The 27,029-nt window shown below is 41.6% G+C and overlaps 1 protein-coding gene across 1 annotated transcript; it reads left to right on the top strand.

The window, feature by feature from the left end:
• Positions 1-204: 204 nt before the first annotated feature.
• On the top strand, positions 205-26,235 carry LOC133539993 (acetylcholinesterase collagenic tail peptide-like). Its single transcript, XM_061882434.1, has 18 exons — positions 205-487; positions 745-844; positions 906-1,012; positions 2,742-2,858; positions 2,929-2,973; positions 3,048-3,074; positions 8,367-8,438; positions 8,516-8,578; positions 8,644-8,670; positions 8,802-8,846; positions 8,952-8,987; positions 13,989-14,069; positions 14,148-14,244; positions 15,665-15,804; positions 15,876-15,995; positions 17,291-17,420; positions 17,500-17,602; positions 25,769-26,235. Exons 2-18 carry the CDS (start codon positions 757-759, stop codon positions 25,836-25,838), a joined length of 1,368 nt encoding a protein of 455 aa, XP_061738418.1. The 5' UTR covers positions 205-487; positions 745-756; the 3' UTR covers positions 25,839-26,235.
• Positions 26,236-27,029: the final 794 nt, after the last annotated feature.

Below are 27,029 nucleotides of genomic sequence, written 5' to 3'. Positions count from 1 at the left end.
GTGGCGCTATTTCCCATGCAAAAGACACAAACATGCAGCAGGTGGTACTGTTTCCCTTACAAAAGACACCTTGCAGCGTTACGGCTTGTGCAGCCCTTTGAGACACTCTTGATTTATGGCTTTTTCAGTAAACCTTGATTGATTGATTGTCTCCCCTGCAAAATACACAAACATGCAGCAGGTGGTGCTGTTCCCCCTGCAAAAGACAAACATGCAGCAGGTGGCGCTCTCTCCCCTGCAAAAGACACAGGCATGCAGCAGGTGGTGCTGTTTCCCCTGCAAAAGACACTTTGCAGCATCAGTGCCAGTCGCATGCTGAACGTGCCATTTCAGCCGCACTCGCCTTGCAGAGCTCAGCTCATTGGCCTCTTTTGAGGAATATCCATCGCCGAAAGAGAGGAATACATATCTGGAATGAATCCGTGAGGCAGAGAACACGCTCAAATTGTTCCGGCTGGAAAGAGGCGACAACAACTAGCAGAAGACGGTAAGACAGGTTTTTTTTTTCATTGACTATGGGCGACTATTGCTTATTATGGGAGGTGGAAGACTGCATGATGCCTATGTCTAACCCCTGGCAACCAAGGGGGTGGTTGCTGTCATGCAGATAAAGCACAGCATCAAGTCCTTGAACTTTGACTGGACGTGCATCAGTGCATGAATGCAATGAACAATGTGCATCCATGGAACAAAAATGTGCTTTTAGATGACGAGTATATCTCTTTAAATGTGCCTCTTCTCAAGGACGCAGCCAGGATGGCATTGGTGGTGTTGGCAGCATCCTTCCACGTCCTCCTGAGTTCTGCATGGACGCATCACTCCATCTTGGCAGCACCGCACTCAGGTAAGACGTGTTGACGTGGAGGTGTCACGCCATGCGTCCGCTGCTTTCATTTACCTTCCAGTCCTCCGGCTGCCGGGCGAGCCCAGCAAGTCCGACGCCTGCTGTCTGACGTCGCCGCCTCCTCCTCCTCTTCCGCCGCCGCCTCACAGCTGGAAGCACGGCGACCCTGTGAGTGACACACCAGCTGACACATGTTTGGGCTGTCAAATCACTCAAAGATAATCGCAGTTTGTTCATAGTTTACTCAAAATTAATCACCGCGGATAGATTTTCATCATTTATAAATGTACCCTATATCAGAGCTTCTCAGTAGCACCTCGGAAAACACTTAGCTCTCCAAGTACCACCATAATGACCAACGGTACAATATAGTAGCGTAGTAGACCTAAGTATTCATTAAAAACTAGGCAGCGGTTTTATTTAACAAGTATAGTTCATATTTTTAGCCACAGTTTGAACAGTAACACTGTTTGAATATAGGAAAAAAACACTGTACTTTAAACTAATGGCTCTTTGCAATGCCACTAGTGGTACACGTACCACCGTTTGAGAATCATGCCCCAAAGAGATAATTTTATAAGTTTTTATCACAATGAATAAACATTTGGTTTTAATTATTATTATATCCATCCATCCATTTTCTACTGCTTGTCCCTTTTGGGGTGGCTGGGGGGGTCGCTGGAGCCTATCTCAGCTGCATTCGGGCGGTAGGCGGGGTACACCCTGGACAAGTCGCCACTTCATCGCAGGGCCAACACAGATAGACAACATTCACACACTAGGGCCAATTCAGTGTTGCCAATCAAACTATCCCCAGGTGCATGTCATTGGAGGTGGGAGGAAGCTGGAGTACCGGAAGGGAACCCACGCAGTCACGAAGAGAACATGCAAACTCCACACAGAAAGATCCCGGGCCCAAGATTGAACCCAGGACTACTCAGGACCTTCATTAGATATTGTTTATATATATAATAAATCATGGAACTATACTGCAACCTTGCGTCTGTGCAGTCAACCCCCCCATAATTAATTGTTTTTAAAACAGTTTAACACGAACAGGACATAAACATGCTTTTTTTTTTTTATAGGAACACAGAATTTGTATTCTTGCTGTAGGAGCACTTGCGTTCAGAGGAGTGGCTACATTTCTATGTTTTAATAGCAGTTTTGCGCATTAATAATATTCAGTCTGTAAAACAATCTGTAATTGCGGCTTATCAATCAGAGCACAAAAGAATGTACACTTGTCAGTAAATATTATATATATTCAATATTTATGTAGGTCAAAATATCACAGGTTACATTATAAAACATGTTTGACAAGGCATGATCGTAATATAAGACATTTTTATTTTGGTATGTAGTTATGTGAAGGATGGCGCTCTTATTGTGAAGCAGGAAGAGTGTGACTGGTTTGAGAGGATGTCTTGACATTTTTTGACAAAGGCTCTGATGGAAAATTACTTCACTTCCTGCTTACTGCTGAGCTTTTATTCCTTCTTACTAAAGTAACTACATTGGATGTTACTCATTCACTCAACTGGAATGTAAATACGGACGTGAAGCTCCTCCTCTCAGAGCGAGCTTTTATCTTACAACGGCGTAATAAGATAAAACAATCTTCTTGTCTTGTAGGTGGAACGACTTGTCATAATTTTGAATCTGATATTTCCATATTGTCATTTTTATTCCTGCATTTCTCACCGATATTTTCGAATTGGTGGCTCGACAGCAACTGACGCCACGACATTTCCCCAGGCTACGGAACGGCGCGAGGTTCAAAAAGGAGTCAGGACGCATGCTCGTTAATCACGCATTTAAAGAATGAGTGAACAGGTTATTATTATTATCTCGTTAACTTTGATCACTTGTCGTTAAATGTGTGCCGTGTCTGAAGGACGGCAGCAGCAGCACCTTCGCGCCGCCAGCAGTGTTTCGAGGACAAGAGCAGCAAAATGAACATCCTGTGATACCAGGCTGCTCACCGGGGCCCCCGGGACCCCGTGGGCCTGAGGTAAGCAAGTCCACGGTGAAGCCGGGGAAGCTTTGCCGAGTGTTTTCATGAACGGCATCTCATCTTTCAGGGTGACGCTGGATTACCCGGTATAAGAGGAGCCAAAGGCGAAAAGGTGCATTTTCTGGCCTATTTCTGTTTTATAATCATTGATCTGTTCATCATTGATTTATCTGTTGGCTTTCTCAGGGAGACATTGGACGCCCGGGGTCAAAGGTGAGCCTCTACTCCTCCCCTGTGTGCTGTCTCTCTCTCTCTCTCTGCAACACTCCTAAAAGGGTCAAGTACTCCCCCCGCCCCATCCCTCTTCTGCTTCCTTGGCCTGCATCCATGACGGTCTTGGTACTACGGACTCCGTGCCTACTGATGAATCCACTTCATCTCTCTAAGTGCTTGGTGCACTGCAGCGATAAATCACCCCGGCACCAGCGCAGCAGGTCCGCTCTGTCCTTCCCAGGCGGCTCTTTTCATGACCAGTACTCAAAAAGAGTCCTCACACCAAGTTTTTTAATCTACCGTATTGACCCACATACAGTTATGATCAAAAATATTCAACCCCCACACAATTTTGGTGTTTTAGCAAGTTGCACATTTATTCCGTATTTTGTTTATAGTCATATCAAATAAAGATGTGTCAAATAGACAAATGCAACTTAAATTGTAACACTGTATTTTACAAAATACCAAAAAAGGAAATTTTTCTTAATATCTCATTGACAAAATCACTCAACCCCTTGAAGATCATAACTCTTAAGAACAGAATTTGAATAAGGTCTTTTCAATCAGGTGTTGAAAACACCTGTAGATGTGATTAGAACCATAACGAGCAACAATTAAACTGATTGAAAAAGACTGTGACGCTCAGCTTCCTGTAAATGATCAATGGTGTATTTGCAACATGGTGAAGTCCAGGGAGTGGTCAAAGAAGTCAAGAGAGGAGGTAATTTCTCTTCATAAGAAAGGATATGGATATAAGAAAATAGCAAAGACATTACACATTCCAAGCGACATAGTTGGGAGCATAATTCGCAAGTTTAAAGCTAAAGGCACAGTGGAAACACTACCTGGGCGTGATAGGAAGAGGATGCTGTGAAGCTTACAGTGGTGAAAACCCCCTGAGTAACAGCTGAAGAACTACAACAGGACATTGCAGAGGGGGGAACGCAGGTTTCGTCCCAGACAATAAGGCGCGCACTACGAGATGAAGGCCTCCATGCCAGAACTCCCAGGCGCACCCCACTTCTGACTACCAGGGACAAGAAAATAGACTCCAGTATGCCAAAAATTATCTGGACAAACCCCAAAGGTTTTGGGAAACTGTTCCATGGAGGGATGAGACAAAACTGGAACTCTTTGGGCCTATGAATCAACGTTATGTCTGGAGGAGAAAAAATCAAGCGTACAAAGAGAGGAACACCTTTCCTACTGTTAAGCATGATGGGGGGGTCAATCATTCTCTGGGGCTGTTTCTCTGCCTCAGGTACCGGAAATCTCCAGCGCGTTCAAGGCATTATGAATTCTATTTCCTACCAGGATATATTAGCTGCAAATGTCATGAAGTCAGTGACGAAGCTGAGGCTTGGGAGACGTTTGACCTTCCAACAGGACAACGATCCCAAGCATACCTCCAAATCAACATCAGAGTGGTTGCAGAAGAAGGGCTAGAAGACTCTGGAGTGGCCTTCACAGTCGACAGACCTAAATCCTATAGAAAACTTGTGGTGGGACTTGAAGAAGGCAGTTGCAGCACGCAAGCCCAAGAATATGAATAAACTGGAGGCCTTTGCCCAAGAGGAATGGGCTAAAATACCTGTAGATAGTTGCAAGAAGCTTGTGTCCGGTTATGTATCACGTTTGAAGGATGTCATTACTGCCAAAGGGTGTTCTACTAAGTACTAAAGATGCATGTAACTAGGGGGTTGAATCATTTTGTCAATGAGATATTAAGAAGAATGTCTTTTTTTGGTGTTTTGTAAAATACAGTGTTACAATTTAAGTTGCATTTGTCTATTTGACACATATTTATTTGATATGACTATAAACAAAATACGGAATAAATGTCCAACTTGCTAAAACACCAAAATTGTGTGGGGGTGAGTGATCAGACAAAGAGCAGCTCAAAGACTTCTATGGAATTACAACAAAATGAACTCAGACTTCCCTCGCCCGGACGCGGGTCACCGGGGCCCCGCTCTGGAGCCAGGCCCAGAGTTGGGGCACGATGGCGAGCGCCTGGTGGCCGGGCCTGTCCCCATGGGGCCCGCCCGCGCACAGCCCGAAGAGGCAACGTGGGTCATCCCTCCAATGGGCTCACCACTCATAGGAGGGGCCATAGAGGTCGGGTGCATTGTGAGCTGGGCGGCAGCCGAAGGCAGGACACTTGGCGGTCCGATCCTCGGCTACAGAAGCTAGCTCTTGGGACGTGGAACGTCACCTCACTGGGGGTGAAGGAGCCTGACATAGTCCGCGAGGTAGAGAAGTTCCGGCTGGATATAGTCGGACTCACCTCGACGCACAGCAAGGGCTCTGGAACCAGTTCTCTCGAGAGGGACTGGACCCTCTTCCACTCTGGCGTTGCCGGCAGTGAGAGGCGACGGGCTGGGGTGGCAATTCTCGTTGCACCCCGGCTCAAAGCCTGCACGTTTGAGTTCAACCCAGTGGACGAGAGGGTAGCTTCCCTTCGCCTTCGGGTGGGGGGACGGGTCCTGACTATTGTTTGTGCTTACGCACCAAACAGCAGTTCAGAATACCCACCCTTTTTGGGTACACTCGAGAGAGTACTGGAAAGTGCTCCCCCGGGTGATTCCCTTTTCCTACTGGGGGACTTCAACGCTCATGTTGGCAACGACAGTGAAACCTGGAGAGGCGTGATTGGGAAGAATGGTCGCCCGGATCTAAACCCGAGTGGTGTTTTGTTATTGGACTTTTGTGCTCGTCACGGATTGTCCATAACAAACACCATGTTCAAACATAAGGGTGTCCATATGTGCATTTGGCACCAGGACACCCTAGGCCGCAGTTCCATGATCGACTTTGTAGTTGTGTCATCGGATTTGCGGCCTTATGTTTTGGACACTCGGGTGAAGAGAGGGCAGGAGCTTTCTACCGATCACCACCTTGTGGTGAGTTGGCTGCGATGGTGGGGAGGATGCCGGACAGACCTGGCAGGCCCAAACGCATTGTGAGGGTCTGCTGGGAACGTCTGGCAGAGTCTCCTGTCAGAGAGAGTTTCAATTCACACCTCCGGGAGAACTTTGAACATGTCACGAGGGAGGTGCGGGACATTGAGTCCGAGTGGACCATGTTCCGAACCTCTATTGTCGAGGCGGCTGATTGGAGCTGTGGCCGCAAGGTTGTTGGTGCCTGTCGTGGCGGTAATCCCAGAACCCGTTGGTGGACACCAGCAGTGAGGGATGCCGTCAAGCTGAAGAAGGAGTCCTATCGGGTTCTTATTGCTCATAGGACTCCGGAGGCAGTGGACGGGTACAGACGGGCCAAGCGGTGTGCAGCTTTAGCGGTCGCGGAGGCAAAAACTCGGACATGGGAAGAGTTCGGGGAAGCCATGGAAAACGACTTCCGGACGGCTTCGAAGCGATTCTGGACCACCATACGCCGCCTCAAGAAGGGGAAGCAGTGCACTATCAACACCGTGTATGGTGCGGATGGTGTTCTGCTGACTTCGACTGCGGATGTTGTGGATCGGTGGAGGGAATACTTCGAAGACCTCCTCAATCCCACCAACACGTCTTCCTTTGAGGAAGCGGTGCCTGGGGAATCTGTGGCGGACTCTCCTATTTCTGGGGCCGAGGTCGCTGAGGTAGTTAAAAAGCTCCTCGGCGGTAAGGCCCCGGGGGTGGATGAGACCCGCCCGGAGTTCCTCAAGGCTCTGGATGCTGTGGGCTGTCTTGGTTGACAAGACTCTGCAGCATCGCGTGGACATCGGGGGCGGTACTTCTGGATTGGCAGACCGGGGTGGTGGTCCCTCTCTTTAAGAAGGGGGACCGGAGGGTGTGTTCCAACTATCGTGGGATCACACTCCTCAGCCTTCCCGGTAAGGTTTATTCAGGTGTACTGGAGAGGAGGCTTCGCCGGATAGTCGAACCTCGGATTCAGGAGAAACAGTGTGGTTTTCGTCCTGGTCGTGGAACTCTGGACCAGCTCTACACTCTCGGCAGGGTTTTTGAGGGTGCATGGGAGTTTGCCCAACCAGTCTACATGTGCTTTGTGGACTTGGAGAAGGCATTCGACCGTGTCCCTCGGGAAGTCCTGTGGGGAGTGCTCAGAGAGTATGGGGTACCGGACTGTCTTATTGTGGCAGTCCGCTCCCTGTATGATCAGTGTCAGAGCTTGGTCCGCATTGCTGGCAGTAAGTCGGACACGTTTCCAGTGAGGGTTGGACTCCGCCAAGGCTGTCCTTTGTCACCGATTCTGTTCATAACTTTTATGGACAGAATTTCTAGGCGCAGCCAAGGCGTTGAGGAGATCCGATTTGGTGGCCACGGGATTAGGTCTCTGCTTTTTGCAGATGATGTAGTCCTGATGGCTTCATCTGGCCGGGATCTTCAGCTCTCACTGGATCGGTTCGCAGCCGAGTGTGAAGCGACCGGAATGAGAATCAGCACCTCCAAGTCCGAGTCCATGGTTCTCGCCCGGAAAAGGGTTGAGTGCCATCTCCGGGTTGGGGAGGAGACCCTGCTCCAAGTGGAGGAGTTCAAGTACCTAGGAGTCTTGTTCACGAGTGGGGGAAGAGTGGATCGTGAGATCGACAGGCGGATCGGTGCGGCGTCTTCAGTAATGCGGATGTTGTATCGATCCGTTGTGGTGAAGAAGGAGCTGAGCCGGAAGGCAAAGCTCTCAATTTACCGGTCGATCTACGTTCCCATCCTCACCTATGGTCATGAGCTTTGGGTCATGACCGAAAGGATAAGATCACGGGTACAAGCGGCCGAAATGAGTTTCCTCCGCCGGGTGGCGGGGCTCTCCCTTAGAGATAGGGTGAGAAGCTCTGCCATCCGGGAGGAGCTCAACGTAAAGCCGCTGCTCCTCCACATCGAGAGGAGCCAGATGAGGTGGTTCGGGCATCTGGTCAGGATGCCACCCGAACGCCTCCCTAGGGAGGTGTTTAGGGCACGTCCAGCTGGTAGGAGGCCACGGGGAAGACCCAGGACACGTTGGGAAGACTATGTCTCCCGGCTGGCCTGGGAATGCCTCGGGATCCCCCGGGAAGAGCTAGACGAAGTGGCTGGAGATAGGGAAGTCTGGGCTTCCCTGCTTAGGCTGCTGCGCCCGCGACCCGACCTCGGATAAGCGGAAGATGATGGATGGATGGATGGATGGGTTGAATAATTTTGATCACAACTGTAGAGGATTTTATGAAAACACGTCAGAGAGACAGGTCAAGACAGCTTTTCTTCTTATCACTCACACACAGGCCCCAGGGATTTTAGTCTGTAATTTTCACTCGTCAGACCACAGCCATTTCTGAACCCAATGATGTGTTTGTTTTAGGGTCGTACTGGAGCACCAGGCCTTCCAGGGAGACAAGGACTACCAGGGTGGCCTGGCCCGGACGGACCCAAGGTAAGTCTGTGTAACGGTTTTTACTGCGCATGCAAGATTCTGTGCTCATTGAATGTGTCAAAAAAAAATCACTTTAGGGTGAAAAAGGAGAGCCAGGACTCATGGGATTACCAGGACTGAAGGGACCACCAGGAATGAAGGTGAGGTCCAACTCTACCGACTTTGATCTTTTAGTTCATTGATGTCATCTTATTTTACGCTACAGGGCATGCCTGGTTACAGAGGAGAGAAAGTAAGTTCAATGTGATTTTCTGTATTGCAGCTTTGAAATAGTTTTTTACTCAAAGTAAAAATATTCTACATTTCTGTTTGTCATGTAAACAATTTATATGTGTCCTTTTGTCTATTTAAAAAACAAAAAAGGGGGACGCTGGAAGTCCAGGAAAACCAGGATTAAAAGGTGATAAAGTAAGTGTGGACATGTTTTTCTCTACAGTGAGATGAATTAATGAATTATATATTTGTTATTTTCACAGTCAAAACAAATGCTTATCTACTGTCATCACCTTATAGGGTTCTATTGGTCTGCCTGGGATGCTGGGCAAGAAGGTAAGAGCACCAAATATCCAGCAGTTCTTGCACCTTGTAGGGCAGACAGGACACAACATCACTTCAAACTGTTCACTGCCGCCAGAACCAAAAAAGTCCTCACAAAAATCAAATGTTGGATGCCATTTTTTTCTCTTTTTTTTTGCTCAGATCTCTCAATTAACTTCAGTCCTAAATAAAAAATGTCAGGTTTGTGTTCTCACTAAACCTTTTGAATGCACATTTGAATTAATTAAAGCATTTTTTTATTTTAGAAAAAAATAGCAAAAAATTAATGAAAATTAGGCCTAAATAAAATATTAACTAAATTTAATGTAATGTTTTTATTTTTTGCTGTGTCAGAATCCAAACCAAACAGCAATTTTATATCATGTATCAAAAAAGTCCCCATTCACGACCGCTATAGCTGCAACTTTTTACTAGATAGTCATTACACAATAATATTATGCATTTTATAAATTCACCATTTAATTTTAGTGTGTATATATATATATATATATATATATATATATTAGGGCTTTGAGTCTTTGGGTGTCCCACGATTCGATTCAATATCGATTCTTGGGGTCACGATTCGATAATATATCGATTTTTTTCTATTTGATTCTCGATTCAAAAACGATATTTTTCCGATTCAAAACGATTCTGTATTCATTCAATACATAGGATTTCAGCAGGATCTACCCCAGTCTGCTGACATGCAAGCAGAGTAGTAGATTTAAAAAAAAAAAAAGCTTTTATAATTGGAAAGGACAATGTTTTATCAACTGATTCCAATAATGTAAATTTGTTTTAACTATTAAACTAACCAAAAATATGACTTATTTTATCTTTGTGAAAACATTGGACACAGTGTGTTGTCAAGCTTATGAGATGCGATGCAAGCGTAAGCAACTGTGACACGATGGTTCTTTTTTTTAATTTTTATAAATGTCTAATGATAATGCCAATGAGGGATTTTTAATCACTGCTATGCTGAAATTATAATTAATGATACTGTTGTTGATAATATTAATTTTTGTTTCACTACTTTTGGTTTGTTTTGTGTCGTGTTTGTGTCTTCCCAATTGCTCTGTTTATTGCAGTTCTGAGTGTTGCTGGGTCAGGTTTGGTTTTGGAATTGGATAGCATTGTTATGGTATTGCTGTGTAGTAGTTTGTTGGATTAATAAAAAATAAAAATAGAAAAAAAAAAAATTTTAAAAATCGATTTTTAAAAAATGAGAAGCGATTTTGAATCGCATAACGTATTCGATTCCATTCGTATCAATTTTTTCCCACACCCCTAATATATATATATATATATATATATATATATATATATATATATATATATATATATATATATATATATATATATATAATTATTTTATCGTATTTTATAACGTTTACATGTTTGCTCTTTTTTATTTAGGATATAGGTTGATGGAGAAATTCATACAAAAACGTTGTATTCTTTCTTCCTAACTACCCTGAGGACTTTGTTGTCCTCGTAGCACTTAAAGAGATAACATTATTTTGTTGCTATATGATAGATTTTGAAATAAAAATGTTAAAATTTCACATGGAAAAAAACCCTCACATTCCATTTGGAGTACACACAAGTTATAGTAAAAATTGAGCACAAATGTACCTGAAAGGGCGAAAAAGTCCCCAATACTTTTAAAAGGTTAAGCCAGAGGTGTCCAAAGTGCGTCCCACAGCTAATGTTTGAACAGCCCATGGAAAAATCTATAAATACTACTGTAAAAAATATTTTAAAAATCGGAATAAAAGAGCAAATATGGGAAATGTAACAAGAAAAAGTTGTAATGTTGACTGTCATAACACAAAACCGCCATGCAGGCTATTTTTTTAAAACTGTCTTTGCTCAAAAATAATAATGAATCAAAATGAATGATGTTATGAATTATTGACATATTTAAGCCTCCAATTTTTTTACATCAAATATTCCACTTTGAAATTTTTGGGGGGTAAAACACTGAATATTTTGTGTGTGTGACATAAAAAACTAAGTTGTTGTTTTTTTTTTTACACAAATGGCACATAACAAACACAAGAAAAAATTCAAAGAACAATAAAAAAACATTCTATTTATAGAGATGCATGAGTTAAAAGAAAACAAAAATATAGGTTTACTTATTTCCATAATTTTATAAGGGGGACCCTTTTGGATCCCTGGGAACTTCAGTGTTATTTTCTTTTTTTCTTTGGCCAAAAAACAATTATCACTCAAAATGAATGTTGTCATGAATTATTGACCTATTTAAGTCTCCAATTTCTTCACATTAAATATTCCACTTTGAAATATGTTTTAGGGAAAATTATGCATATTTTGTGTTTTTGCCATAAAAAAGGCGGTTTTGAAAAAAAAGGCATAAAACAATCACACACACACAACATAAATAATAATAAAAAAATATAATCAACAGATAGATCTGAAGTTGATCTACAGATGTATCGCTTAAAAGTATAAAAGTTTAAAAAAATATATGCATGGCTTATTTTTTTTTTTAATTAGATGAGACCCTTTTGGATCCCTGGGAATTTTAGTGTGATTTTTTCTTTTTTTTTCTTTAAAACTTTCATTGCTAAAAAATAATAATGAATTAAAATGAATGGTGTATGAATTACTGACATTTAAGGCTCCAATTTCTTCACATGATATACTCCACTTTGAAATTTTGGTGGGTAAAACACTGAATATTATGTGTGATTAATAATCATTTAAAATCAATTTTGTCAAGAATTATTGACCTATTTAAGGCTCCAATTTCTTTACATCAACTATTACACTTTGAAACATTTTTGGGGGAAAATAATGCATATTTTGTGTTTTTTCCATTAAAAAGGCGGTTTTGACAATGAGGGCATAAACCAATCACACACACAACATAACAAATAATAAAAAAATATATAATCGACAGATAAATCTGTAGTTGATATACAGATGTATGGTTTGAAAGTATAAAACATTTAATAAATTATGCATGGCTTATTTTTTATCTTTTTTAAATGGGACACTTTTGGATCCTAGGGAATTTTTGTGTGATTTTTTTTTTTTTTTTTTCTTTAAAACTTTCATTGCTCAAAAATAACAATGAATTAAATTGAATGGTGCTATGAATTATTGACACGTATAAAGCTCCAATTTCTTCACATCAAATATTCAGCTTTTTGGGGGGATAAAACACTGAATATTTTGTGTGTTTGCCATAAAAAACAAAGTTGTTGATTTTCTTTTATTACAAAAAGGACATGAAATAAACACAAAAGAACAATAAAAAATGTTCCATGTAAAGAGATGTATGAGTTAAAAGAAAAAACAAATATCAATTGAATTATTTTCACAATTTTATAAGAGCGACCCTTTTGGATACCTGAGAATTTTAGTGTGATTTTCTTTTTTTCTTAGCCCCAAAAATAATCACTCAAAATTAATGTTGTCATAAATTATTGACCTGTTTAAGGTTCCAATTTCTTCACATGAAATATTCCGCTGTGAGATTTTTTGGGGGGGGGAAATAATGCAAATTTTGTGTTTTTGCCATAAAAAGGCAATTTTGACAAATAGGGCATAAAACAATCACACACACAACATAAAAATAATACAAAAAATATATGGACAGATAGATTTGAAGTTGATCTACAAATGTATGGCTTAAATGTATAAAAATGTAAAAACATTAATGCATGGCTTATTTTTATTGTTGTTTTTTTATTATTAAATGGGTCCCTTTTGGATCCCTGGGAATTTTAGTGTGATTTTTGTTTTCTTTAAAACTTTCATTGCTCAAAAATAATATTGAATCAAAATGAATGGTGTTATGAATTATTGGCATATTTAAGGCTCCAATTTCTTCACATCAAATATTACACTTTGAAAAAAAAATTGTGGAAAATAATGCATATTTTGTGTTTTGCCATAAAAAGGCAGTTTTGACAAATAGGGCAAAGCATAAAACAATCACACACACAACATAAAAAATAATTTAAAAAATATAATCGACAGATAGATCTGAAGTTGATTTACAGATATATGGCTTGAAAGTACAAACATTTAAAAACATAATGCATGGCTTATTTTTATTTATTTTTTTACATTTTTAAATGGACCCTTTTGGATCCCTTGGAATTTTAGTGTGATTAGTTTTTTCTTTAAAACTCTAATTCCTCAAAAATTTATAATGACTCAAAATCAATGTTGTTATGAATTATTGACCTTTTTAAAGCTCCAATTACTTCACAACAAATGGTCCAACTTTATATTTTTGGTGCGGGGAAAGAGTTGCATATTTTGTGTGTTTGCCATAAAGGACTAGATGTTGATAAAAAAGGGTATTCATCTTAAAAGAGAAACTACTTTTAAATGATAAATGGGTTGTACTTGTATAGCGCTTTTCTACCTTCAAGGTACTCAAAGCGCTTTAACACTAACACTTTTATATTGCCAGATAGATTTGAAGTCGATTTAGAGATGTATGGGTTGAAAGTGCAAAAATAAAAAATAAAGTATGACTTATTATTTAACACTTTTATGAGTGGGACCCTTTTGGGTCCCTTAGAATTTTAGTGGTATTGTATTTACTTTTCGAAACTGTCATTACTCAAAAATTAAAATCAATGTTGTTACGAATTATTGACCCATTTAGCTCCAATTACTTAAACTCGAATATTCCACTTTGAAAATTTGTGTGGGGAAAGTATTCCATATTTTGTATGTTTGCCAAAAATAAACAGGCAAAAGACAAAAGGGGCATAAAAAAAATAATTAAAAAAAAATACATCTGAAGACATTTAAGCGTTGAATAAAATAACTATAATAATAACAATATATGACTTATTTTGGAAAATGTTATGACTGAGACCCTTTTGGGTTCCCCAGGATACATTTCATTATTATGTTATGTTGGGTTTCAATATGAAAATGTCCCCTGAATGCTTAAATTTTTCCATGTGAAAAGTCTGGAACCCCCTGGGGTTTGCTGCTTTTTCCCCACAGGGAGAACAAGGACCAAAGGGGGAGCCGGGGGTCCCAGGCAGGCGGGGCCCCACAGGACGACCTGGGAAAAGAGGCAAACAGGTGATAAATTGAAAAAAAACATCCAATAAATCAGCAGACATGTTTTCTCATTGTGGGGTTTCTCCTCTGTGTGGTCAGGGAGTCAGGGGACACACTGGAACCTCCGGACTCCTGGGCCCGCCAGGGTTGCCAGGTCCAAACGGGGCCCCGGGTCCACCTGGTCCACCAGCCGCTGGTAACATCACAATTACTACTTCCTGTGTATTGTACATGGTACTACTTCCTGTGTATTGTACGTGGTACTACTTCCTGTGTATTGTACATGGTACTACTTCCTGTGTATTGTACATGGTACTACTTACTATGTGTTGTACGTGGTACTACTTACTGTGTGTTGTATGTGGTACTACTTACTGTGTGTTGTACATGGTACTACTTACTGTGTGTTGTACGTGGTACTACTTACCGTGTGTTGTACATAGTATTATTTACTGTGTATTGTACATAGTATTACTTACCGTGTATTGTACATAGTATTACTTACCGTGTATTGTACATAGTATTACTTACTGTGTATTGTACGTAGTACTGCTTACTGTGTGTTGTATGTAGTACTATTTACTGTGTGTTGTACATAGTACTATTTACTGTGTTGTACGTAGTACTATTTACTGTATGTTGTACATAGTACCACTTGCTGTGTTGAACATAGTACAGTACTACTTACTGTGTTGTATGTAGTACTACTTACTGTGTTGTATGTAGTACTACTTACTGTGTTGTACGTAGTACTATTTACTGTGTGTTGTACGTAGTACTATTTACTGTGTGTTGTACATGGTAATACTTACTGTGTGTTGTACACGGTACTACTTACTGTGTGTTGTACACGGTACTACTTACTGTGTGTTGTACACGGTACTACTTACTGTGTGTTGTACACGGTACTACTTACAGAGTAAGTGAGTATTGTATTTCCTACTACATAAAAGTGTTTTTTTATGTAGTACTACTTACTGTGTTGTACATAGTACTACTTACTGTCTGTTGTACATGGTACTACTTACTGTGTATTGTACGTGGGACTACTGACTGTGTATTGTACATAGTACTATTTACTGTGTGTTTTATATAGTACTACTTACTGAGTATTGTATGTCGTACTACATACAAGTGTGTTTGTATGTAGTATTACTTACTGTGTGTTGTACATAGTACTACTTATTGTTTGTTGCATGTATTACTATTAACTGTTTGTTGTACATGGTACCACTTCCTGTGTATTTTAAGTAGTACTACTTACTGTGTATTGTATATGGTAGTACTTACTGTGTATTGTATGTAGTACTATTTCTTGTGTATTTTACCTACTACTACTGACTGTGTATTATACCTAGTACTACTGACTGTGTATTGTCCCTAGTACTATTTCTTGTGTATTTTACCTACTACTACTGACTGTGTATTGTACCTAGTACTACTTCTTGTGTATTTTACCTAGTACTACTGACTGTGTATTGTACCTAGTACTACTTCTTGTGTATTTTATTTAGTATATTGACTGTGTATTGTACTTAGTACTACTTCTTGTGTATTTTATCTAGTAGTACTTAGTGTGTATTTTACCTAGTACTACTTCCTGTATATTGGTGCAGGTGTCTTCCTGGCAGGGGAAAAGGGCGAGAAGGGTCTCCCGGGCCCCCCTGCTGCTTGCGAGTGCGACACCTTGGTGGGAGCCAACAGTGCTCCTCTGGGGAGCGACAGGGACGAGGAGAGCCTGGAGAAAGTCCCCGCGGTGAGGCCCGCTCGACAGAAAAGTGTTTCCCGCGTTGTGATGTGTGTGTCAGTGTGGTTGGGTGTGTGTAGATATTTTTGGTGAGCAACAAGGAAGAACTGGAGCGCCTTCATCTGGACCACGCAATAGCATTCAGGAAGGATCAGAAGGTGCTCTTCTTCAGAGACAAAGATGGATGGAAGCCCATACAGGTGAGGGATAATTGCCAGGACCCTCATTTCCAGACCATAGAGCGCACTTCGACAAATGTTACTTTGAGGGCTCAAAGCGTGCGGAAAAAGGATGCAGCTTATACTGTACAGTGGAAGATTGTTTTACAATATAATATAATATATACAGTCGGGCAAAAAAGTATTCAGTCAGCCACCTATTGTGCAAGTTCTCCCACTTAAAATGATGACAGAGGTCTGTCATTTTCATCATAGGTAGACTTCAACTGTGGGAGAGACAGAATGTGGAAAAAAAATCCAGGAATTCACATTGTAGCAATTTTAAAGAATTTATTTGTAAATTATGGTAAAAAAAATAAGTATTTGGTCAACCATTCAAAGCTCTCACTGATGGAAGGAGGTTTTGGCTCAAAATCTGACGATACATGGCCCCATTCATTGTGTCCTTAACACGGATCGATCGTCCTATCCCTTCAGCAGAAAAACAGCCCCCAAAGCATGTTTCCACCCCCATGCTTCACAGTAGCTATGGTGTTCTTGGGATGCAACTCAGTATTCTTCTTCCTCCAAACACGACGAGTTGAGTTTATACCAAAATGGATACATGGATGATACAGCAGAGGATTGGGAGAATGTTATGTGGTCAGATGAAACCAAAATAGAACTTTTTGGTATAAACTCAACTCGTCGTGTTTGGAGGAAGAAGAATACTGAGTTGCATCCTACTCAGGACCTTCGTATTGTGAGGCAGACGCACTAATCCCTGTGCCACCGTGAAGCCCATGTATATATATGTTTATGTATATATATATATATATATATATGTGTACTTTTATGTAAATGTGTATATATATGTGTGTGTATATATATATATGTGTGTGTGTGTATATATATATATATATGTGTGTGTGTATATATATATATATATATATATATATATATATATATATATATATATATATATGTATGTATGTATGTATGTATGTATGTATGTATGTATGCATATATATATATACATATATATATGTACACACACACACACCTTCTTTATCCAAGTGCCGGTTGCTGTCTTTGTAGCCATGGCAGCTTGTTCTGCAAGCACAGCACAGACACGTGTGATGTAACATTTGGTTAGCGAATCCAGCAGTGATGATGTTATAGAACGGCGACAGACAGGAAGGACTCGTGTGGCTAATTGTGTCACAAAGACACACATTACCAACACAGTACACAGTTGTACTCGCCCAGTGTGATCAAATACAATTGAATCCTATGAAAAAATGTACAGTACTCTTGCAGTTACACTCCTCTTGCAGCCGTTCCAGCAGTTCCAGTCCACAGAGAAAGTTCCAGACGGTGTGGGAGCGTGCGGAGACGGGAAGGTGCAGGCCCAGCACGGAGAAGAGTGCGACGATGGAAACCACCTCGTCTCCGATTCCTGTCTGAGTGAGTTCACGCTGGAGAACATCTCTCATCTTACCTTCCATGTCTTCAAACACCCTCCCTGGTTCTGTCCTCCCTACAGACTGCAGATGGGCGTACTGTGGGGATGGTTACCGCCATGAGGGCATGGAGGAGTGTGACGGGAAAGACTTTGGCTATCAGACGTGCAAATCTTATCTTCCAGGGTAAGATGGGTTCTCTCAACATCTCTTGCCATCACAGACCTCACTCAAACATCTGCAGACCTCATCATGAAACATTTAGTTCAAATACTATGGCCACCGCGGTGGAACAGGGGTTAGTGCATACGAAGGTCCCAAATTCAATCCCGGGCTCGGGATCTTTTCTGTGTGGAGTTTGCATGTTCTTCCCGTGAATGTGTGGGTTCCCTCCAGGTATTCCGGCTTCCTCCCACCTCCAAAGACATGCACCTGGGGATAAGTGGATTGGCAACACTAAATTAAAGTTAAAGTACCAATGATTGTCACACACACACTAAGTGTGGCGAAATTATTCTCTGCATCACACTTGATCACCCACCGGGAGGTGAGGAGAGCAGTGAGCAGCAGCAGTGGCCGCGCCCGGGAATCATTTTTGGTGATTTAACCCCCCAATTCCAACCCTTGATACCGAGTATCAAGCAGGGAGGTAATGGGTACCATTTTTATACTCTTTGGTATGACTCGGCCGGGGTTTGAACTCACGGTAATGTTTCCTAGTGTATGAATGTGAGTGTGAATGTTGTCTGTCTATCTGTGTTGGCCCTGTGATGAGGTGACAGCGACTTGTCCAGAGTGTAACCCGCCTTCCGCCCAAATGCAGCTGGAAAGGTTCCAGCACCCTCCGCGACCCCGAAAGGGACAAGCGCTAGAAAATGGAATGGATGAATGGATGTATACAATGGCCACCGCGCCTCAAACAACAAATAAACCGTTTTTACTCCGTGGCTAACAGCCATTACATTTCCTGCACTGTAAAAACAAATCACTAGATTTAATGATTGTTCAGTCGCCAGACTTTTACTGTCAAAATAAAAGCCCCACCATTTTTCATTTCACAGTAATGTGCTGTAAAAACAGCTCATGTGCAGCTCGAGAATGTTATTGTCAAAATAACTGCTGCCGTGTTTCCATTTATTGTAAATACGACAGTAGATTTTACGTAAAAAAATTTTTATTTAAAAACTGGCAGCCATAGTCTTGCTGTCAAAAAAAAGTGGTAGGGTGGAGAGACTGAGCCGACAGTGGGCCAGGGCAATCGGTGGTCCTGCCCAAGATGGCGGCCAGGACGCGGAGCATGCAGCAGAGCGGAGAAGCGGGGCATGCCTGGAACGACACTGCAGCCGTCGGAATCCGGTGCGTACACAACACATCCGTTCTCAATCACTGCATCTTCTGCTGCAGCATAAAAGGGGAGAGGGAGAAGCAATCGTGGCAGAAGTAGGAGAGGAACCACCCGACAACGAAGACCACGAGATCAACCCAGAGCGAGATGCCACCCCGCGGAAGACGCAGCCACCGAATGGTGCGCCGTGAAGAGCAAGAAGGGCCGGCGTGCTAGAAATTGCCGCGACAGACGGGCAAGAAGACATGATTGTTGAAATAATAAATCAGAGTCAAACCTGTTGCGATGCGTCTTGTGTCGATCGGCACTGCAACCCACACGAAGACGGCTGGAGACCCGTCACATTGGGTTGCAGTGCTGATCGACACAAGACGCATCGCAACAGGTTTGACTTTGATTTATTATTTCAACAATCATGTCGTCTTGCCTGTCTGTCGCGGCAATTTCTAGCGCGCCGGCTCTTCCTGCTCTTCGCGGCGCACCTTTCGGTGGCATCTCGCTCTGGGTTGATCTCGTAGCTCTTGTGGTCTTCGTTGTCAGGTAGTTCCTCTCCTACTTCTGCCACGATTGCTCTTCCGTCTCCCCATTTATGCTCCAGCAGAAGATGCAGTGATTGAGAACAGGTGTGTTGTGTACGCACCTGATTCTGACGGCTGCAGTATCGCTCCAGGCGTGCCCCGACTCTCCGCTCTGCTGCATGCTCCGCCTCCTGGCCGCCATCTTGGGCAGGACCACCGTTTGCACTGGCCCGCTGTCGGCTCGTCGGCTCCGTCTCTCCACAGGTAGCGTTTTTCCTTTTACTGTAATGCACTGTAAAAGCAACAACTGTGGATTTTACAAGAAAACCCTTGGAGTTAAGTTGCCAGAATTTTCCTTTAAACATAACAGTGGCACTGTTTTTACATTTACACTATTTTGGTGTAATAACCAGTGTTAATCTTACGGTAAAATTCTGGCTTCCGTTTTAGGTGTCTATCAAATTTTTGTACAGTGTATATTTGTTGTTAATTCATTCAAATACAGTACTGGCACATTATCACATATTTATCCAACTAAATTATGGATATATTTTTTACCATATTTTTCAGACTATAAGGCGCACTTAAAATCCTTTAATTTTCTCAAAACTCGACAGTGTGCCTTATAACCAGGTGCACCTACTGTACGGAATCATTCGGGTTGTGGTTACCGACCTTAAAGCTGTTTTATTTGGTACATGTGAAATTATAAGTGTGACCAGTAGATGGCAGTCACACATAAAAGGTACGTATGAACTGCAATATGACTCAAGTAAACAACACCAACATTTTACATGTTCCTTTGAAAATATAGAACATTACACACGGCGCTGAAAAATCTATCCAAATGTCTTAGTACGACATTGGTAAGCTAAGAAGCCGCACCCTTTGATGGATTGTCGGCGCATTAAACATTGCAGTATTATTATGGTGTATGTATAAGGTAAGACATATTATCTGGCGTTTTGTTTCGCGATATTATGCAAAAGCAACATTTCTTTCATTCTGGTACCTGCTGATCTGTATTTGGGATCTGCCTTAGTCCTGAAAATGTGCACGCTTCCGCCTTTGTAGTAGACTCCGTAATCAATAAGTTTCTTCTTTTTCTCTATCTTCTTGTTATGGGACATTGATCTTCCACTGCTGCCATTTCTAATGCAAAGTACTGTAAAGTTCTTACTTATATCTGTCAGTAAATTCGCCATGAAAGCACTAAAACAAGGGTCACCAACCTTTTTGAAACCAAGAGCTACTTATTGGGTACTGATTAATGCGAAGGGCTACCAGTTTGATACACACTTAAATAAATTGCCAGAAACAGCCAATTTGCTTAATTTAACTTTAATAAATAAATCTATATATAAAAAAAAAAATTGTATTTCTGTCTATCATTCCGTCGTACATTTTTTTTCCTTTTACGGAAGGTTTTTTGTAGAGAATGAATGATGAAAAAACCCTTAAATTAATGGTTTAAATGAGGAGAAAACACGAAAAAAAAAGAAAATTAAATTTGGAAACATAGTCCATCCATCCATCCATTTTCTACCGCTTATTCCCTTTTGGGGTCGCGGGGGGCGCTGGCGCCTATCTCAGCTACAATCGGGCGGAAGGCGGGGTACACCCTGGACAAGTCGCCACATCATCGCAGGGCCAACACAGATAGACAGACAACATTCACACTCACATTCACACACTAGGGCCAATTTAGTGTTGCCAATCAACCTATCCCCAGGTGCATGTCTTTGGAAGTGGGAGGAAGCCGGAGTACCCGGAGGGAACCCACGAATTCACGGGGAGAACATGCAAACTCCACACAGAAAGATCCCGAGCCTGGATTTGAACCCAGGACTGCAGGACCTTCGTATTGTGAGACAGACGCACTAACCCCTCTTCCACCGTGAAGCCCTGAAACATAGTTTATCTTCAATTTCAACTCTTTAAAATTCAAAATTTAACCGAAAAAAATGAAGACAAAAACTAGCTAATTTGAAACTTTCTGAAAAAATTCAAAAAAGAATTTATGGAACATCATTAGTAATTTTTCCTGATTAAGATTAATTTTAGAAATTTGATGACATGTTTTAAATAGGTTAAAATCCAATCTGCACTTTGTTATAATATATAACAAATTGGACCAAGCTATATTTCTAACAAAGATAAATCATTATTTCTTCTAGATTTTCCAGAACAAAAATTTTAAAAGAAATTCAAAAGACTTTGAAATAAGATTTAAATTTGATTCTACAGATTTTCTAGATTTGCCAGAATTTTTTATTTTTTATTTTAATCATAATAAGTTTGAAAAAATATTTCACAAATATTCTTCATCGAAAAAACAGAAGCTAAAATGAAGAATTAAATTAAAATGTATTTATTATTCTTTACAATAAAAAAAAAAAAACTTGAACAATGATTTAAATTGTCAGGAAAGAAGAGGAAGGAATTTAAAAGGTAAAAAGGTATATGTGTTTAAAAATCGTAAAATAATTTTCAAAGTTGTATTTTTTCTCTAAAATTGTCTTTCTGAAAGTTATAAGAAGCAAAGTAAAAAAATTAATGAATTTATTTAAATAAGTGAAGACCAAGTCTTTTCTAAATCTATTTGAGTTTTGTCTCTCTAAGAATTAAAAATGTTGAGCAAAGCGAGACCAGCTTGCGAGTAAATAAATACAATTTAAAAAAATAGAGGCAGCTCACTGGTAAGTGCTGCTATTTTTAGAACAGGCCAGCGGGCTACTCACCTGGTCCTTACGGGCTACTTGGTGCCCACGGGCACTGCGTTGGCGACCCCTGCACTAAAACATACCGGTGTAGTGAGTTTACATTATTCACCCAAGGAACTTCAGAGTTCCGGTCGGACGGTTTTTCACGGGACACATTTCCGACCTTGTTGTTGCACTAGTTAGCCACGGATGAGGAGATGCTGCTCCGTTATCTTAATGTCATTGTAACAGTTAACTTCACCTTTTGACACTTCTACCACTCCCGTACTTGCACGCTACATCTCTACAACAAAAATTACGCTGTCGAAGGTTAGCCACAAATAAAACCACCCACAAAACGGCACATCCTGTAGCAACAGTCAGAAAGCGGCTGGAAGTTGATCTATGCAACATTTTGACCAAAGTAAATCATTAAAAATAGTTTATTTAATACGATACGTGTATTTAGCTTTGGTTAATTTGTGTCAAAATACTACAATATCAATCAATCAATCAATCAATGTTTACTTATATAGCCCTAAATCACTAGTGTCTCAAAGGGTTGCACAAACCACTACGACATCCTCGGTAGGCCCACATAAGGGCAAGGAAAACTCACACCCAGTGGGACATCGGTGACAATGATGACTATGAGAACCTTGGAGAGGAGGAAAGCAATGGATGTCGAGCGGGTCTAAAAAGCAATGGATGTCGAGTGGGTCTAACATGATACTGTGAAAGTTCAATCTATAATGGATCCAACACAGTCGCGAGAGTCCAGTCCAAAGCGGATCCAACACAGCAGCGAGAGTCCCGTTCACAGCGGAGCCAGAAGGAAACCATCCCAAGCGGAGGCGGATCAGCAGCACAGAGATGTCCCCAGCCGATACACAGGCAAGCAGTACATGGCCACCGGATCGGACCGGACCCCTTCCACAAGGGAGAGTGGGACATAGAAGAAAAAGAAAAGAAACGGCAGATCAACTGGTCTAAAAAGGGAGTCTATTTAAAGGCTAGAGTATACAAATGAGTTTTAAGGTGAGACTTAAATGCTTCTACTGAGGTGGCATCTCGAACTGTTACCGGGAGGGCATTCCAGAGTACTGGAGCCCGAAATGAAAAAGCTCTATAGCCCGCAGACTTTTTTTGGGCTTTGGGAATCACTAATAAGCCGGTGAGAGTTCAGTCCATAGTGGATCTAACATAATAGTGAGAGTCCAGTCCATAGTGGATCTAACATAATAGTGTGAGTGCAGTCCATAGTTCCATCCATCCATCCATTTTCTACCGCTTATTCCCTTTTGGGGTCGTGGGGGGCGCTGGCGCCTATCTCAGCCACAATCGGGCGGAAGGCGGTGTACACCCTGGACAAGTCGCCACCTCATCGCAGGGCCAACACAAATAGACAGACAACATTCACACTCACATTCACACACTAGGGCCCATTTAGTGTTGCCAATCAACCTATCCCCAGGTGCATGTCTTTGGAGGTGGGAGGAAGCCGGAGTACCCGAAGGGAACCCACGCATTCACGGGGAGAACATGCAAACTCCACACAGAAAGATCCCGAGCCTGGATTTGAACCCAGGACTGCAGGACCTTCGTATTGTGAGGCAGACGCACTAACCCCTCTTCCACCGTGAAGCCCAGTCCATAGTTGATCTAACATAATAGTGAGAGTCCAGTCCATAGTGGATCCAACATAATACATAATAGTGGGAGTCCAGTCCCTACTGGATCTAACATAATAGTGAGAGTCCAGTCCATAGTGGATCCAACATAATATTGTGAAAGTCCAGTCCATAGTGGATCCAACATAATAGTGGGAGTCCAGTCCCTACTGGATCTAACATAATAGTGAGAGTCCAGTCCATAGTGGATCTAACATAATAGTGTGAGTGCAGTCCATAGTTGATCTAACATAATAGTGAGAGTCCAGTCCATAGTGGATCCAACATAATATTGTGAAAGTCCAGTCAATAGTGGATCCAACATAATAGTGGGAGTCCAGTCCCTACTGGATCGAACATAATAGTGAGAGTCCAGTCCATTGTGGATCTAACATAATAGTGAGAGTCCAGTCCATAGTGGATATAACATAATAGTGAGAGTCCAGTCCATAGTGGATCCAACATAATACATAATAGTGGGAGTCCAGTCCCTACTGGATCTAACATAATAGTGAGAGTCCAGTCCATAGTGGATCCAACATAATATTGTGAAAGTCCAGTCCATAGTGGATCCAACATAATAGTGGGAGTCCAGTCCCTACTGGATCTAACATAATAGTGAGAGTCCAGTCCATAGTGGATCCAACATAATATTGTGAAAGTCCAGTCCATAGTGGATCCAACATAATAGTGGGAGTCCAGTCCCTACTGGATCTAACATAATAGTGAGAGTCCAGTCCATAGTGGATCTAACATAATAGTGTGAGTGCAGTCCATAGTTGATCTAACATAATAGTGAGAGTCCAGTCCATAGTGGATCCAACATAATATTGTGAAAGTCCAGTCAATAGTGGATCCAACATAATAGTGGGAGTCCAGTCCCTACTGGATCTAAAATAATAGTGAGAGTCCAGTCCATTGTGGATCTAACATAATAGGGAGAGTCCAGTCCATAGTGGATCTAACATAATAGTGAGAGTCCAGTCAATTGTGGATCTAACATAATATCTTGAAAGTCCAGTCCATAGTGGATGCAACATAATAGTGAGAATCCAGTTCATAGTAGATCTAACATAATATTGTGAGAGTCTAGTCCACAGTGGCTCTAACTTAATAGTGAGACTCCAGTCCATAGTGGATCTAACATAATATTGTGAAAGTCCAGTCCATAGTGGATCAAACATAATAGTGAGAGTCCAGTCCATAGTGGATCCAACATAATAGTGAGAGTCCAGTATATAGTGGATCTAACGTAATAGTGAGAGTCCAGTCCATAGTAGATCTAAAATGATATTGAGAGTCCAGTCCATAGTGGATCGGCATAATATTGTGAGAGTCCAAGCCATAGTGGATATAACGTAATAGTGAGAGTCCAATCCATAGTGGATCTAACATAATATTGTGAGAGTCCAGTCCATAGTGGATCTAACATAATAGTGAGCGTCCAGTTCACAGTGAGGCCAGCAGGAGACCATCCCGAGCTGAGACGGGTCAGTAGCGCAGAGATGTCCCCAACTGATGCATAGGCGAACGGTCCATCCTGGGTCCCGACTCTGGACAGCCAACGTTTCACCTGTGGCCTACGAACCTGTGTGAATTTCCTCCTTAGAGATAGGGTGAGAAGCTCTGTCATCCGGGAGGAACTCAAAGTAAAGCCGCTGCTCCTCCACATAGAGAGGAGCCAGATGAGGTGGTTCGGGCATATGGTCAGGATGCCACCCGAACGCCTCCCTAGGGAGGTGTTTAGGGCACGTCCAACCAGTAGGAGGCCACGGGGAAGACCCAGGACACGTTGGGAAGACTATGTCTCCCGGCTGGCCTGGGAACGCCTCGGGATCCCCCGGGAAGAGCTAGACGAAGTGGCTGGGGAGAGGGAAGTCTGGGTTTCCCTGCATAGGCTGTTGCCCCCGCGACCCGACCTCGGATAAGCGGAAGATGATGGATGGATGGATAAATCAACTGGTCTAAAAGAGGGGTCTATTTTAAAGGCCAGAGTATGCAAAAGAGTTTTAAGATGGGACTCAAATGCTTCTACGATAAACGTGTTTATTATCACGGATCATTCAATAAAAACATAAAATGCCCTTGCAGCTAACCTTGGCCTGCGTGTCTTGCAGGTCCTTCGGTCAGCTGACCTGCACAGAGTCCTGCCGCATCGACTCCACTGGCTGCAAGTTCTTCACCTGAGCTTGTTGTCTTCCAGTGAAACTTGTCTTTTGCTCGCTCACGGGGGACTCCTCCCCGCAAAAAAAAGTGACGAATCTTCTCCAACCTGCTCTGTGCCGCAGGGGTTCAGTTTTTGGGTCATTATTTGGCTGGCCTCAGGGATCGGCTCCTTGCAGGGCAAAGGATTGTGGGGAAAACACTGTTCTGGCAGATGTAGGCCGACTCCTTTTTATAACCACAGAGGGTAAGGACACTGAATGTTTGGAATCTCCGCAAAGCGTTTATTGACAAAGTGTAATGCGCATGAGTGCATGCAAGTGTGTGCATTTAATCACCTTTCAGAAGAAATGTTTGCAACTATAAACGTAGCATGACAAAACACGACCAATGCACATCAATAAAGTTGCTCTCCATTTCCTGCACGCAGCACAATTGTCGGCGTGAATACGATACCAATCAAATACAGGTTAGCGATACAGATACCCGTTTTATTTAACTATTTTTTATTTTTTTTACCATTTCCAGATTTTGCCTTTAATTTGTTGACATTTATTGTAATGTACACTTTGCAAAAAAATTGGCAATATCAACAATGTAACCATGAGAACAATGCAGACAAAAACAGAAATTTGTGAAACACAAAGGTACGGTGGCCAGCAAGCCCCAAAAGACATGAAACATCACTATACAACACACAGTGCAGTGGAAACACGACAGTAGTACAAAGCATGTTAAGTTCCCTAACTAATGCTAGCCTTAATCTGAGGAAACATGGCCAACTTTCTTCAATCAATCAATTAATCAATCAATCAATGTTTATTTATATGGCCCTAAATCACAAGTGTCTCAAAGGGCTGCACAAGCCACAACGACATCCTCGGTTCAGATCTCACCTAAGGGCAGGGAAAAACACACAACCCAGTGGGATGTCAATGTGAATGACTGTGAGAAACCTTGGAGAGGACCACAGATGTGTATATATATATATATATATACATATACATATATATATATGTATATATATGTATATATATATGTATATGTATATATATGTATATATATATATATATATATATGTATATGTATATATATGTATATATATATATATATATGTATATATATGTATATATATATATATATATGTATATGTATATATATGTATATATATATGTATATGTATATATATGTATATATATATATGTATATGAATAT

The sequence above is a fragment of the Nerophis ophidion genome, linkage group LG21 (genome assembly GCF_033978795.1).
Source record: "Nerophis ophidion isolate RoL-2023_Sa linkage group LG21, RoL_Noph_v1.0, whole genome shotgun sequence".
Taxonomy (NCBI): Eukaryota; Metazoa; Chordata; class Actinopteri; order Syngnathiformes; family Syngnathidae; genus Nerophis; species Nerophis ophidion.
The sequence above is the reverse complement of the archived record's forward strand: the minus strand, read 5'-3'. Positions and strand labels throughout refer to the sequence as shown.

Excerpts from the sequence above, each read along its gene's own strand:
- LOC133539993 (XM_061882434.1), top strand. The coding sequence starts at position 757 with ATGGCATTGGTGGTGTTGGCAGCATCCTTCCACGTCCTCCTGAGTTCT. Across the intron at positions 845-905 it reads CTTGGCAGCACCGCACTCAG|TCCTCCGGCTGCCGGGCGAG; the intron begins GTAAGACGTGTT and ends TTTACCTTCCAG. Across the intron at positions 8,439-8,515 it reads CTGGCCCGGACGGACCCAAG|GGTGAAAAAGGAGAGCCAGG; the intron begins GTAAGTCTGTGT and ends AAATCACTTTAG.